At 44.7% G+C, this 15395-nt stretch overlaps 1 protein-coding gene across 3 annotated transcripts in view; it reads left to right on the top strand.

The window, feature by feature from the left end:
* Nucleotides 1-854: 854 nt before the first annotated feature.
* The window catches only part of PSAT1 (phosphoserine aminotransferase 1), a 501906-nt gene continuing 487365 nt past the window's right edge, over nucleotides 855-15395 (top strand). For all 3 annotated transcript variants that reach the window (XM_033958496.1, XM_033958494.1, XM_033958497.1), the window contains exon 1: nucleotides 855-1036. In XM_033958496.1, coding sequence (XP_033814387.1) covers nucleotides 926-1036 — 111 coding nt within the window. In that variant the 5' untranslated portion in view covers nucleotides 855-925. The remainder of the gene's footprint in view (nucleotides 1037-15395) is intronic.

Genomic DNA, 15395 nt, shown 5'->3' with positions numbered 1-15395 from the left:
ATGTCCGGATTTCCCCAGATATGTCCTCCTTTTGGGGACATGTTCGGGGGTCCAGATGGCTTTTTAAAACCCGGAACTTTGTCCAAGTTTTGAAAAACCTCCTCAAATCACATCATGCAGGAAGTCCACGCATGTGCGGATGCCATGCAATGACATCACGTTCGTACTTCCTCCCTGTCCGACAAGAGCAGGCAGCGGGGGTGGGATTAGGGCATTAAAGGATAGGGATGGGCAGAACTGGACAGGCCTGGGGATGAGTCTAGGGATCTGGATTTTTCGATTGGAAAATCTGGCAACTTTAATCGGGTATCATTATATTGGCACACCTGAGAGGGTTCCTCTTCTAAATATTTGGGCCCTAAGCATGTATCTAGTTTGCCTGCATCGTCTTAATCTTTCCCTAACCACAGATGCTGAATTGTGAACCTCCTCACACTTCTAAGCTACTTCTAAGCAGACGTGCAGTGGATATTTGAGCATCTCCAACGATTGACAAAACGGATTAATTGTGCACAAGGAAAGGCAATATAGTGTTGAGCTTAAAACCCCTAATCATTTTAAAATTAGCTTCTAGTGCTGGAAGATTATTGGAGCACTAGTTGGTGCAGCTCGTTTCTCTGAGACATAGTGAGGTGGCCAAGAAGCATAGAGCTACACAGTGCAGGGATTTTCTTTTATTTATCACGTGTCAATTGGTAGCAGCATGATGCAACTGGAAGCAGGCTTTGCATTCGAGAGAATAGTTGAACACGCGCTGAGTTCATGAACACTCAGCCAATTGTATGAGGGTCCAGTGCATAGCAACCAATCCTGCCACGGCATTAAATACTTTTTTGCCAGTGCCAATGAGAAGAAGTCTGACGCCTTGCAGGTTGGGATAAAGATTTGGGAAGATTTGCTGTTGAGCGTGGCTAGGTTCTGTAATATGTCAGATCAAAGATCTGAAGCATTGTCAAGATCGTGGGATATTGTAGCCATGGAAGCCGGGAGACAAATTATCAACTTCGGGGCAGGACCAGCCAAGCTTCCACGTTCTGTGAGTGCTTTCAATCTGCTTTTTCTAATAGTCATCTTTTGTCGGTTTTTGCCTCCCCCTCCTCCGCTTCATGCAGCTTCTTCTCTACTAAACGCATTTTCTGCTCTCTAGTGTATCTCTGTTTTACCTTTGTCCTGCGAGTGTTTAGTGCTTAGGTATAAAGCGTTGTCTGAGTCCGCTCAGTTACTGTTTGCTGCAGCGTTAGTGTTGATGTGGCCGTAGTAGGTGTATTGTATATTTGCATTTTTTTTCTTTAAGTTTTAAACTCATTTCTGGTTATGCATCAACACTTCAGTTAAGTAAACATAGATGACGGCAGAAAAGGGCTACATAGTAACATGGTAGATGACGGCAGATAAAGACCCGAATGGTCCATCCAGTCTGCCCAACCTGATTCAATTAAATTTTTTTTTTTTTTTTTTTTTTTCCTTCTTAGCTATTTCTGGGCAAGAATCCAAAGCTTTACCCGGTACTATGCTTGGGTTCCAACTGCCGAAATCTCTGTTAAGACTTACTCCAGCCCATCTACACCCTCCCAGCCATTGAAGCCCTCCCCTGCCCATCCTCCACCAAACGGCCATACACAGACACAGACCGTGCAAGTCTGCCCAGTAACTGGCCTAGTTCAATATTTAATATTATTTTCTGATTCTAAATCTTCTGTGTTCATCCCACGCTTCTTTGAACTCAGTCACAGTTTTACTCTCCACCACCTCTCTCGGGAGCGCATTCCAGGCATCCACCACCCTCTCCGTAAAGTAGAATTTCCTAACATTGCCCCTGAATCTACCACCCCTCAACCTCAAATTATGTCCTCTGGTTTTACCATTTTCCTTTCTCTGGAAAAGATTTTGTTCTACGTTAATACCCTTTAAGTATTTGAACGTCTGAATCATATCTCCCCTGTCTCTCCTTTCCTCTAGGGTATACATATTCAGGGCTTCCAGTCTCTCCTCATACGTCTTCTGGCGCAAGCCTCCTATCATTTTCGTCGCCCTCCTCTGGACCGCCTCAAGTCTTCTTACGTCTTTCGCCAGATACGGTCTCCAAAACTGAACACAATACTCCAAGTGGGGCCTCACCAATGACCTGTACAGGGGCATCAATACCTTCTTCCTTCTACTGACTACGCCTCTCTTTATACAGCCCAGAATCCTTCTGGCAGCAGCCACTGCCTTGTCACACTGTTTTTTCGCCTTTAGATCTTCGGACACTATCACCCCAAGGTCCCTCTCCCCGTCCGTGCATATCAGCTTCTCTCCTCCCAGCATATACGGTTCCTTCCTATTATTAATCCTCAAATGCATTACTCTGCATTTCTTTGCATTGAATTTTAGTTGCCAGGCATTAGACCATTCCTCTAACTTTTGCAGGTCCTTTTTCATATTCTCCACTCCCTCTTCGGTGTCTACTCTGTTACAAATCTTGGTATCATCTGCAAAAAGGCACGCTTTTCCTTCTAACCCTTCAGCAATGTCACTTACATACATATTGAACAGGATTGGCCCCAGCACCGAACCCTGAGGGACTCCACTAGTCACCTTTCCTTCCTTCGAGCGACTTCCATTAACCAACACCCTCTGGCGTCTGTCCGACAGCCAGTTTCTGACCCAGTTCACCACTTTGGGTCCTAACTTCAGCCCTTCAAGTTTGTTCAACAGCCTCCTATGAGGAACTGTATCAAAGGCTTTGCTGAAATCCAAGTAAATTACATCTAGCATATGTCCTCGATCCAGCTCTCTGGTCACCCAATCAAAAAATTCAATCAGGTTCATTTGGCACGATTTACCTTTTGTAAAGCCATGTTGCCTCGGATCCTGTAACCCATTAGATTCAAGGAAATACACTATCCTTTCTTTCAGCAACACTTCCATTATTTTTCCAACAACTGAAGTGAGGCTCACCGGCCTGTAGTTTCCTGCTTCATCCCTGTGACCACTTTTATGAATAGGGACCACATCCGCTCTCCTCCAATCCCCAGGAATCACTCCCGTCTCCAGAGATTTGTTGAACAAGTCTTTAATAGGACTCGCCAGAACCTCTCTGAGCTCCCTTAGTATCCTGGGATGGATCCCGTCTGGTCCCATCGCTTTGTCCACCTTCAGTTTTTCAAGTTGCTCATAAACACCCTCCTCCGTGAACGGCGCAGAATCTACTCCATTTTCTCGTGTAACTTTGCCAGACAATCTTGGTCCTTCTCCAGGATTTTCTTCTGTGAACACAGAACAGAAGTATTTGTTTAGCACATTTGCTTTCTCCTCATCACTCTCCACATATTTGTTCCCAGCATCTTTTAGCCTAGCAATTCCATTTTTTATCTTCCTCCTTTCACTAATATATCTGAAAAAATCAAGTCTGCCCACTCTGCTTACCCACCCCCTGTCTATGCCCTAATGACCCAATTTCCTTATCTTGACCCTCGTAGGGATCCCACATGGGTATCCCATTTATTCTTAAAGTCTGGCACGCTGTCTGCCTCGATCACCTGCACTGGAAGCTTGTTCCAATGATCAACCACTCTCTCTGTGAAGAAATACTTTCTGGTGTCGCCATGAAATTTTCCGCCCCTAAGTTTGAGCAGGTGCCCTCTTGTGGCCGAGGGTCCCTTGAGAAATAAAATATCGTCTTCTACTTCGACACGTCCCGTGAGGTACTTAAATGTTTCGATCATGTCTCCCCTCTCCCTACGTTCCTCGAGAGTGTAGAGCTGCAATTTGTTCAGTCTCTCTTCGTACGAGAGACCCTTGAGCCCCGAGATCATCCTGGTGGCCGTCCGCTGAACCGATTCAATTCTGCGCACATCTTTACTGTAATGTGGCCTCCAGAATTGCACACAGTACTCCAGATGAGGTCTCACCATGGCCCTGTACAATGGCATTATGACTTCAGGCTTTCGGCTGACGAAATTTCTATTGATACAACCCAATATCTGCCTTGCCTTAGATGAAGCCTTCTCCACTTGATTGGCAGTTTTCATGTCTGCACTAATGATTACTCCTAAATCTCGTTCTGCTGAAGTCCTAGTTAAAGTTTCTCCGTTCAAGAAGTACGTCTTGCATGGGTTTCCGCTTCCGAGGTGCATGACCTTACATTTCTTAGCATTGAAGCCTAGCTGCCAGGTTGAGGACCAACTTTCCAATGTAAGCAGGTCCTGCGCCATATAATTCTGTAAACTGCATTCACTTACTATATTACATAGTTTGGCATCATCGGCGAATAGTGTTATTTTACCTTGAAGCCCTTGAGTCAGATCCCCTATGAATATGTTGAAAAGGAGTGGACCCAGGACCGAACCATGCGGCACTCCACTGGTCACCTCCGATGTTTTAGAGAGGGTACCATTAACCACCACCCTCTGAAGTCTGCCACTCAGCCAATCGTTGACCCATGCAGTTAGTGTCTCTCCTAACCCCATCGATTCATCTTGCTTAGCAGCCTGCGGTGTGGGACACTATCAAAAGCTTTACTGAAGTCCAGGTGCACGACGTCCAAAGACTCTCCCAAGTCCAACTTTCTTGTTACCCAGTCAAAGAAGCTGATGAGATTGGATTGGTTAGATACTGATCTGTAATAGCAGAGGTTTATTTAGGTCAGGGGTGTCAAACTCAAATCACATAAGGGGCCGAAATCTAAAACCATAGGCTAAGTCGAGGGCCGAATTTTTTTATTAAGATACTTGGTCTTAGTAGAAGTATGCGGGGGTCGGTGGTTTTAAACAAAATAAATAAAAAAGTCCTTCCCTCTTTCTTTTAGGTCCTAGTTCAAGTTTGCTGTCTTAACACCAGCTCTGACAGGATACACATTTCAAATCTGACATTGTAATCACAAAATAGAAAATTATTTTTTCTACCTTTTGTTGTCTGGTCATTTTGCTTTTCCATCATCTTGGTCCCAGTTTCTCTTTATGCTTTTTGTCTATCTTCTACTAATTTTCTTTCCAGTCTCTGCTGTCCATTTTTTCTTCTCTGCTCTCTTGTTCCATTCCCTCCTTATGCCTGTCTCCAAAATATTGATTTTTCCCATTCAGCTTTCTTAACTTTTTCTGATGAAAACAAGTCAACATGGCTTCTGCAAGGGAAGATCGTACCTAACAAACTTATTGCACTTCTTTGAAGGAATAAGCAAACGGATGGACAAAGGGGACCCATAGACATCGTATACTTAGATTTCCTTTTTTTTTTTAGTTCAATAATTTTATTGAATATTATAAGAATTATAAACAGAAAGCAGTTCAAACACATAGAATCATAATAAAAATCATGTATCAAATATTCGTATCTACAATTGTTTGAATAGAACTAGATTAATGAAAAGGATCCAGAGTATCTGGAACTGCTTAGAAAAGGAACAGAAAAAGACAGAGAAGCAGGAGGGATAAGAGAAAGAGAGAGAAAGATAAAGGAAGAGAGAGAGAAAGAGAAATAGAGAGAGATAGAGAGAGAGAGAGGCAGAAGTGTCTATAGAGCAGAACGAACATATGAATCTAAGAATGACCAAGGTGATTTGTTTCGTGTCAAGTTTGTGGAGGATCGAGAAAACAATTTCTTCTCATATGCATAAGATTCAAATTTGTGGTACATACTTAAAGAGTTCCACCAGAAGATGTAGTCTAGTAATGAGGATGATTTCCAGTTTTTCAGAATATGCATTAGAGCTGTCACAAACATGGTGTCAATGAGTTTAGGCGGGCAATTTGATTGTGCAAAACATGGGTGTTGAGAACGAAGAATTATAATGTCCATGGAGATCACTTCTGAACATTTAGTAATAGATTTTATGGTATCCCAAATACGAAGCCAAAAGGAATGAACCATATTGCAGTGGAAAAGCATGTGATCGAGAGTTCCGGGTGCTTTCAGACAGTTCCAACAGGTAGAGTCTTGTTGTAGATTCGCTTTCCACATACGATATGGAGTCCATACTGCATTCCACATAACAAAGTACATTGATTGCGAAACTCTGGATGATAAAAGAGGACGATTTGTGGAAGACCAGAAGAGTTCCCAATCTATTTCAGAAAGCGTGGTTTTCAAAATAGAGTCCCAATGGCTCATAGATTGAGATGAAAAAGTGAAGAAGTGATCTCTTAGTATACCATAAAAAAGAGATATTGCCTTACCCTTTAGTATAGCCAGAGTAGACCAATGACGAACAGTATGAATAGAGGTCATAAAGTCAGGGCGTGTATGTATATTAGCTAATATTCCAGTAAGCATAAGCCATTGTGATCGTACAGAGGATGGGAGTGAGTATGTGGAACGGAAAATATCAAAGGGGACAAAAGAATTAGAGGAGACCAATTGATGAACAAACCACACACCCGCCCACTGCCACCTTTTCCATGAGAGGGATCTTCCGCTGATCTGAATTTTAGAGTTATTCCAAAGGGACATGAGTGGGCCTTCATCAGCGTGAATTTCAGCCGCTGCATCTAATAGGCGTAAAGCATGCTGCGTTGCACATAATAAAGAATACCTTCTCAAGTGTCTAGGTATTGACACTGTAAGAAAGCACGAGACGTGCAGTGGTGTACATAAAAAGCGTTCCATTTCAAACCATGCTGGTTGATCTTGAGTGTTCGAATCAACTATCCATTGAGCTCCATATTTGGCTAATGATGCAATATAATAGTAGTAAAAATCTGGTAGATTTAGGCCGCCATTAATCTTAGAGGCCTTCAGCTTGGCGAGAGCAATACGAGGTTTTTTCTTGTTCCAAATAAATTCAGAAATTTTCATATTAAGCCAATGAAAGAATTTTTTCTGGCATAAAAGGGGAAGCATAGAAAGAATGTAATTAATTTGTGGAGCCAGAGTCATTTTAATGGAGGCTATTCTACCCCACCAGGACAGATAAAGCGGGGACCAACGCGTTGTAGTATTTAAAACTAAATTTTTGATTTTGGATATGTTAAGATCCTGAGCATGATCTGGATCTTTATGAATTAGGATTCCCAAATATTTCACAGCTCCTTGTGACCATGGAAAAGAGAAATGAGCTAGATCTGAGAAGGAAATATGGTCATTGAGAGGAAAGATCTCCGACTTCTCCCAATTGACAGAGTATCCCGAGAGACGAGAATATTGGGAAACTATGTAAATGAGATGGGGTAGAGAGACAAGAGGATCTCTGAGAAAGAGGAGAACGTCATCGGCATAAGCTGCCAATTTAATGTCTCGATTGGATGAGGGAATACCTTTTATTAGGGAACACTGTCGGATAGCAGATAATAGAGGTTCCAATGCTAAATCAAATAATAATGGTGAAAGGGGACAGCCTTGACGGGTACCTCTGTGAAGGGAAAATCTATTAGAGAGAGAGTTATTAATCAGGATACGGGCCGTGGGTTGACGATATAATGTTTCTATCCAATTTGTGAAAAAGGAACCAAAGTTGTAACATTTCAGTACTCGGAATAAGAAAGGCCACTCCACTCGGTCAAAGGCCTTTTCAGCATCAATGGCCAGGCCAATCACAGGCTCCGACATTGTTTTGGCGTGAGCATTTATATGATGAAATAAACGTAAATTATCTCCTATATATCTTTGTTTGATGAATCCCGTTTGATCTTTATGTACGAGGGTTGGGATCACTGTGTTAAGTCTTAGTGCTAGAATTTTCACCATGATTTTGTAATCCAAATTGAGGAGAGAGATAGGACGAAAATTTTTAACCAAAGTAGCATCCCTATCTGGCTTGGGAATAACTACAATGGTGGCCTCAGTGAAGTTAAATTGTTTGTCCGGAGTGGAGTGAAGGAAATCATAATATGTTAGAAGTTGAGGTGCCAAGAGAGCTCGGAAACTTTTAAAAAACTCACCAGTAAACCCATCTGGTCCAGGGGCTTTCCCAGCGGGTAAGGAGGATATAGCAGTCTCAATCTCATTTGTAGTTATAGGAGCATCTAGTTTTGCTTTAATATATTCCGATATAGTCGGATGAGCTAAAGAAGCAAGAAAAGAATCTATGTCCGAATCAGGGGCCAAAGACTCAGAATGATATAGGGCAGTATAAAATTTTTCAAATTGGGAGGAAATCAAAGTTCTGGTTCTTACTAATTGTCCTGATGGGTCTTGAATAGCTGAAATGTGTAAACGTTTTGATTTGGTTTTGAGATATCTAGCTAAAGGGCGACCCATAAGATTATCTCCCATATAGTGACCAGAAGTTGAAATAAAGATATCTCGTCGGGCCGTGCAAGAGAACAGAGTATTATATTCATATTTAAGGTTTTGAATACGTTGGAATAAGGATGGATCATGTAAATGAGTAGACATATGTTGTAATTCTAGGTTTTTGATAGAAATTTCCAATTCTTTTTCTTTTTGCATGGATTGTTTCTTTTTCCAGGAAGCAAGCTTAATCAATTCACCTCTGAGAGAAGCTTTGTAGGCTTCCCAGACGATAGAAGGACAAATTTCTGGATCTTTTGTATTGAGTTCGAAGAATTCTGTAGTAAAGGATTTGATTTTGTCCATTATTATCTCATCTAAGAGTAAGGTATTGTTAAGTCGCCAAGAGGGAGATTCTTTGTGCGGCGCAGAAACAGATAAATGCAAAGAAATAGCTGCATGGTCTGTAAGAGATATTGGGTGTATGATAGTGCTTGTCACATCTTGAATGAGAGAAGAGGAAAGAAGAAAGAAATCAATCCTCGAGTAGGTGTTATGTGGCGGTGAAAAGTGGGAATATTCCCTACCTTTTGGATTTAGTAAGCGCCATGGATCTACAAGGGAGAAGGCTTCTTTTAAAGCATGTAGAGCTGCAAAAGATCTGGATTTGGAGGGTCTGCAAGAGGATGATCTGTCTATGTAAATATCTTGAATTTGATTGAAATCCCCGCCCAGTATCAGAGAACGAGAATCGTGTTCAACTAACGCCAGCTGAAGGTCTTTGAAAAAGTCTGGGTGGTCCAAGACAGGAGCGTAAATGTTAAGGAACACAAAATCTACAGAGTGCAACTCAACATGCACTAGACATCATCTACCGTCAGAATCCGTTTTAACAGAGTGAACAACAGGGGATAGCTTGTCACTGAGGAGTATTGATATCCCATTTTTCTTCCTCTGAGTTGCAGGAGAATATAAATGAGTGGAATATCCCTTCAACTTAAATTTCAAGGAGGCAGCGGGCGGGAGGTGGGTCTCCTGTAAATATATCACATCAGGATGTTTATTAGACACATAGTTGGCTATCTTTTTTCTTTTAATAGGATGGTTCAAACCATTCACATTAAAAGAAAGGATATGTAAGTCAGCCATAATCTATTATATGTGGTGTTAGAACATAGCAGATATCACCTTTATAAGAAAAAAGCAAATGACATAACCAAAATATCAAACAGACACTTCTGCCAGAAGGTAGAAATAAAGAAAGCATAAGATAAAGAGCAAATAGACTAGCAGTGACAGCATAATACAAGGTCAGAAAAAAGAAAGACCAAACTATCATGCATGGAAGAAAACAGTTTAAGGGTGCTCCTGTGAGCACGGAGAGATAACACATACGGAACAGCTAACATTATTTCACACTCACTCAATTTGAGAAACATGAAAGTGGTGTGCTTTTTCACACAAAGCAATAAGTTGTACAGTCATGTATTAGCAAGCTATAACAGCAGAAAACCTTAACAGCAGAGAACATTAACAGCAGGAACCAGATGCAAGCATAGACATCAGTAGCTCAGCATGTCAGCGCATTTTCAGAGAGTCCAGGAATGCAGTCAGCTCCTCAGGATCAGTGTAAGAAGTAGTGCGGTTATTGTAGGTAACTTTCATCCTGGCAGGATACATAAGACCGTATTTGGCTCCAATGTCTTTGAGCTCTTGCCGGTGAGAGAGAAAAGCCTTTCTCTTCAAGGCTGTGGTTTTAGCCAGATCTGGAACAATGAAAAATTTCCTGCCTTGATGTAGTAGCTGAGGTTTAGATTTTGCTGTTGTGAGGATCTGTAATGTGTGTTGAAATCTGAGGAGTTTAGCCACAATAGGCCTGGGAGAAGATGCATGTGTAGAGAGGTGAGACGGCACGCGATGAGCACGCTCTATTTCCAATGGAGAAGACAATGACCCAGGGTAGCAGGCAGGAAAGCAGACAGAAAGGCAATCATATCAGAGCCCTCCGATGATTCAGGTATCCCAATAATTCTTATGTTGGATCTTCTGCTGCGATTAGAAAGATCTTCATAGTCTCTTTGTAAAGTAGTGATCAGTTTATCATGTTTAGATACCGTTTCTTGTAGTGAAGATATGACAGATGTTTTTCTTCTAGGACGTCTAAACGATGTCGGGCATCTACAAATTGGGAATTAATTGCCTCAATCTCACTTCTTAAAAGTTTGATTTCATCAACCTGTTCCTGAATTATGCTCCGATTTGATCTTATTTCTTTCAGGAGCAAGTCAAGTGAAGCCTCATCATTCTTCGGCGCCATTTTCTCTGGTGTGTTCAGATCAGATTTCAGTTTCTTCCCTCCGATCGATGTAGATGGAGCAGTTTCGTTTTTTGTCGATTTTGTAGGCGACATAGGGACTTTTTCAAAAATAAGCACTTTTTAATCAATTTTGAGTGTGGGTGAGGAGGAGTAATTATTTCATGTTTGTGGTCCTCGCGGTAGTCAAGCCATGCCTCTTAATGATGTTGGTTTAGATTGAGGCGGTTAATTTGTTATTTGTAGTTTGTTATGAAGTCTTAAAGAAAGAAACAGTTATTGCGGTTGAATTATAAGTTGGACTGTTTGTACTTCGCTCAGTCGCTTCGCAAAGGCGCGAGCTAAGGCGCACGCGCCTTTGCCGTGCGCCTTAGCCAGCGCGCCGAACGGCTGCGCCGTTGAGCTGTTGAATTTAAAGTTTCCCGGCACGGGCTGGGGGGCGGAGCAAGCAAGCTCGCTCACACGCCCGGCCCAGCAGTAAGAGCAGCGTCTGCTGGGCTGGTTAAAGCAGGGCAGGCAGCCGCTGCGGGAGACGTCCTGTCGGGTTGGTCTGGGGCTGAGAGGGTTGTCCCCAAGCAGTAACAGCTGCTGTAAGATGGCTCCTCCGCTCCTCCGCTTGAGCCGTTGAATTTAAAGTTTCCCGGCACGGGCTGGGGGGCGGAGCAAGCAAGCTCGCTCGCACGCCCGGCCCAGCAATAAGAGCAGCGTCGGCTGGGCTGGTTAAAGCAGGGCAGGCAGCCGCTGCGGGAGACGTCCTGTCGGGTTGGTCCGGGGCTGAGAGGGTTGTCCCCAAGCAGTAACAGCTGCTGTAAGATGGCTCCTCCGCTCCTCCGCTTGAGCCGTTGAATTTAAAGTTTCCCGGCACGGGCTGGGGGGCGGAGCAAGCAAGCTCGCTCGCACGCCCGGCCCAGCAGTAAGAGCAGCGTCGGCTGGGCTGGTTAAAGCAGGGCAGGCAGCCGCTGCGGGAGACGTCCTGTCGAGTTGGTCCGGGGCTGAGAGGGTTGTCCCCAAGCAGTAACAGCTGCTGTAAGATGGCTCCTCCGCTCCTCCGCTTGAGCCGTTGAATTTAAAGTTTCCCAGCACAGGCTGGGGGGCGGAGCAAACAAGCTCGCTCGCACGCCCGGCCCAGCAGTAAGAGCAGCGTCGGCTGGGCTGGTTAAAGCAGGGCAGGCAGCCGCTGCGGGAGATGTCCTGTCGGGTTGGTCCGGGGCTGAGAGGGTTGTCCCCAAGCAGTAACAGCTGCTGTAAGATGGCTCCTCCGCTCCTCCGCTTCCGTATACTTAGATTTCCAAAAAGCCTTTGACAAGGTACCCCATGAACGTCTAATACGGAAACTGAAGAACCATGGGGTGGAAGGAGACGTACATAGATGGATCAAAAATTGGTTGGCGGGTAGAAAGCAAAGGGTGGGAGTGAAAGGCCACTACTTGAGCTGGAGGATGGTCATGAGTGGTGTTCTGCAGGGGTCGGTACTCGGACCGCTGCTGTTCACTGTATTTATAAATGATCTAGAAACAGGGATGAAGTGTGAAGTAATAAAATTCGCAGACGAAACCAAACTATTTAGTGGAGTAGGACTAAAGAGGACTGCAAAGATTTACAAAGGGACCTGAACAAGCTGGGAGAGTGGGCGACGAGATGGCAGATGAAGTTTAATGTAGAGAAATGTAAAGTCTTGAATGTAGGAAACAGAAACACAAAGCACAGCTATACGATGGAAGGGCTGGTAATGGGTGAAAGTACCCAAGAAAAGGACTTGGGGGTAATAGTGGACAAGACAATGAAGCCGTCGGCACAGTGCGGAGCGGCTGCTAAAAAGGCGAATAGAATGCTAGGTACTATCAAGAAAGATATTACAACTAGAACAAAAGAAGTTATCCTGCCGTTGTATTGGGCGATGGTGCGCCCCCCCATCTGGAGTACTGCATCCAATATTGGTCGCCGTACCTAAAGAAGGATATGGCGATCCAAGAGAGGGTTCAGAAAAGAGCGACACGATTGATAAAAGGTATGGAAAACCTTTCATATGCTGAAAGATTAGAGAAACTGGGGCTCTTTTCCCTAGAGAAGCGGAGACTTAGAGGGGACATGATAGAGACTTATAAGATCATGAAGGGCATAGAGAAAGTGGAGAGGGACAGATTCTTCAAACTTTCGATAAATACAAGAACGAAAGGGCATTTGGAAAAATTAAAAGGGGACAGATTCAGAACCAATACTAGGAAGTTCTTCTTCACCCAAAGGACACCTGGAATGCGCTTCTAGAGGGTGTCATAGGACAGAGCACGGTATTGGAGTTCAAGAAGGGATTAGCTAACTTCCTGAAGGAAAAGGGGATAGAGGGGTAGAGATAGATGATCACTATACAGGTCCTGGACCTGATGGGCCGCCGCGTGAGCGGACTGCTGGGAACGATAGACCTATGGTCTGATCCAGCAGAGGCACTGCTTATATTCTTATGTTTTTTTCTTTTTTGCCTCTGACCACTCAAATCTTGCCCTCTTTCTCACCCTTCTTTTTAAATTTTCAGCTACCTCTCAATTCTCCATCTCCTCTCAGTCCCTAGCTCTCCCATTTCCCATCTCACTCCTTTCCAGCCTTCTATTTACTCCCCATCTCTCCTAATCTCTTGCCTTGGTCCAACATTTTGCTCCGTCTCTTTTCTGTTCTTCCTCCCTCCCCCTTGATGCTGAACAATGAGATGGAAGGAAAAAAAAAAGAGAAGCTGCATCTCTCTCTCCCTTTCACCTCCAGGATTAACCTTTCTCCCTCCCTCCCAGGTCCACCATTTCTCCCTTTCTCTTCCTAACAGTTCTCCCTTCAAGTATCTTTTTCCCTCTTCCTCCACACCACCCTAGATCCAACCTTTCTCCCTTCATCTCTCTCTCTCTTCACAGCCCAGCATGTCTTCCCCTTCTCACAGCCCAGCGTTGGTCCGATGTCGCCATCAAGTTGAAAAATCTCCCAGCCTTGGCAGCGATTCAGCACAGTTGTCCATGGCTCTCCTTCCTGCTTTCCATTTGCCATGGTTCACCCAGGTGGAAACAGGAAGTTGCACATCATTGGAGACAGACCGCGGCAGATGGAAAGCAGGAAGGGGAGCTGTGGACAACATTGCTGAATCACTGTTGAGGCCGGCAGATTTTTCAGCGTGACGGCGACATCGGACTGGCGCAGTAGGAAAGACACACTGGGCTGTGAAGAGAGAGAGACTACCTTTTTGTCCTACTTTGTCTCTGGGGTATAGCTTGTATCCCGGTAGCACAGTGTCCCAGATGTTTTCCTCATTCTACCATGTTTCCGTGATGCCGATGATGTTAAGGTTATCTTTTTGTACCATAGCTCCCAATTCCCCCATCTTATTCCTTAGGCTCCTTGAGTTCATGTACATATACTTGAGTTTGTGGCCTGTTACTTTATCCCAGGACAAGCAGGCAGCATATTCTCAACATATGGGTGACGTCACCGACGGAGCCCCGGAGCGGACAGCCTCGAAAGCAAACTTGCTTGAAGATCTTTGAGCTTTCGAGTGCTGCACCGTGCATGTGCGCGTGCCTACCCGCCCGAACTAGGGTGGCGCGTCTCCTGTAAGGATCTTCAGTTCGTTATTTTCTGCGGAGCCAAGAAGACGATTTTTCTTCAGCTCTGCAGCGAAACTTGCCTTCTATTCACCGCGGCTGTTTCTTTTCTTTTTAAAGTTCGGTCACTGTGTGTGTCTTTTCTTTTTTATATTTAAAAAAAATATATATATATACATATAAAATTGTTTTTAATTTCTGTCATGCTTCTTTCGTCCGGTCGGTGAGCCTTGGGAATAGGCACAACTGCTCATTTCATTCGACACGGACTTTATTTTTTCTATGTCCCGGCCTCTTACCGGGTTCAAGCGCTGTCGTCGGTGTAATCAGGTGATTTCTGTCACCGATCCTCACTGTCGTTGTTTACAGTGTTTGGGTTTGGTCCATTCACCGGAAGACTGTCACCGTTGTTTCACCCTTACACCTCGAGCTTTTCGTCGTAGGTGTGCCCAATTTCGACAACTTTTTGGTGAGATGGAGCAACCTATGGACAAGACCTCGGCTTCGGCCCCGGCGGCGGCCCCGGTCTCGAAAGCCTCGACTCCAACGACAATGGGATTTCGGTCTCGAAGGCCTCGACCTTGGCTTCGGCTGGAGCTTCGGTCTCGAAGGCCTCGACGCCCTTGAAGGTCTCAACAGTGACCTCTGTGAAGATGTCCTTGATGGGTAAGTCTCCTGTGTCTCTTTCAGGTGCCGTACCTAAGAAGCCACCAGAGTTCTCCTTGCGCCCTCCTTCTAAGCGTGCCTCCAAGATAAGGAAATACTCACTTTCGAGGTTGCCCTCTTTGGAGCGCACTGCTGCACCTACGAGATCAGATCCTTCTGACTCGGTGCTAATGCTCGAGGACATGCTCAAGTCCATCTTGACCACTCAGATATCCTCCATCATGGCTCAACTGCTTCTGACCTCGACTCTGCCTCGGGTAGACCAGCTTGAGATCCACCCGGATCCTCCAGTCCTCGTGTCTCGAGGCAGGTCTCGTGCATCGAAGCAGTTGTCCTCCAGTGATTCTTCACCTGAGTTGCCTCGTTCGAAGCACCGCTCGAAGCATTCGAGGCATCTTGCTTCCAAGCTTCGTCGTGAGTCCTCTGCAGTGCACTCTTCTCTGGATACCGAGACTTCTCTGCCTCGCTCTTCCACCTTGAAGCACAGGTCTCGACTGCACTCTGCCTCGACCCGAAGTCCATCCAGGTCGAGGATTCCTCCTTCGAAGCCGGCTCGCCGGGACTCTTCTCCTCCTGCTTCGACTCATTCTGTGCCTTGCACTCCGGGTGCTTCTCCATCGCGGAGCCTGAAGCGAAAACATTCCATGACTCCACCTCACAGTGCAGCTTCTTCTGTTACCATGCATCTT

The sequence above is a fragment of the Geotrypetes seraphini genome, chromosome 9, assembly GCF_902459505.1.
Source record: "Geotrypetes seraphini chromosome 9, aGeoSer1.1, whole genome shotgun sequence".
Lineage (NCBI taxonomy): Eukaryota > Metazoa > Chordata > Amphibia > Gymnophiona > Dermophiidae > Geotrypetes > Geotrypetes seraphini.
This window is presented reverse-complemented; position numbering and strand designations above follow the sequence as displayed.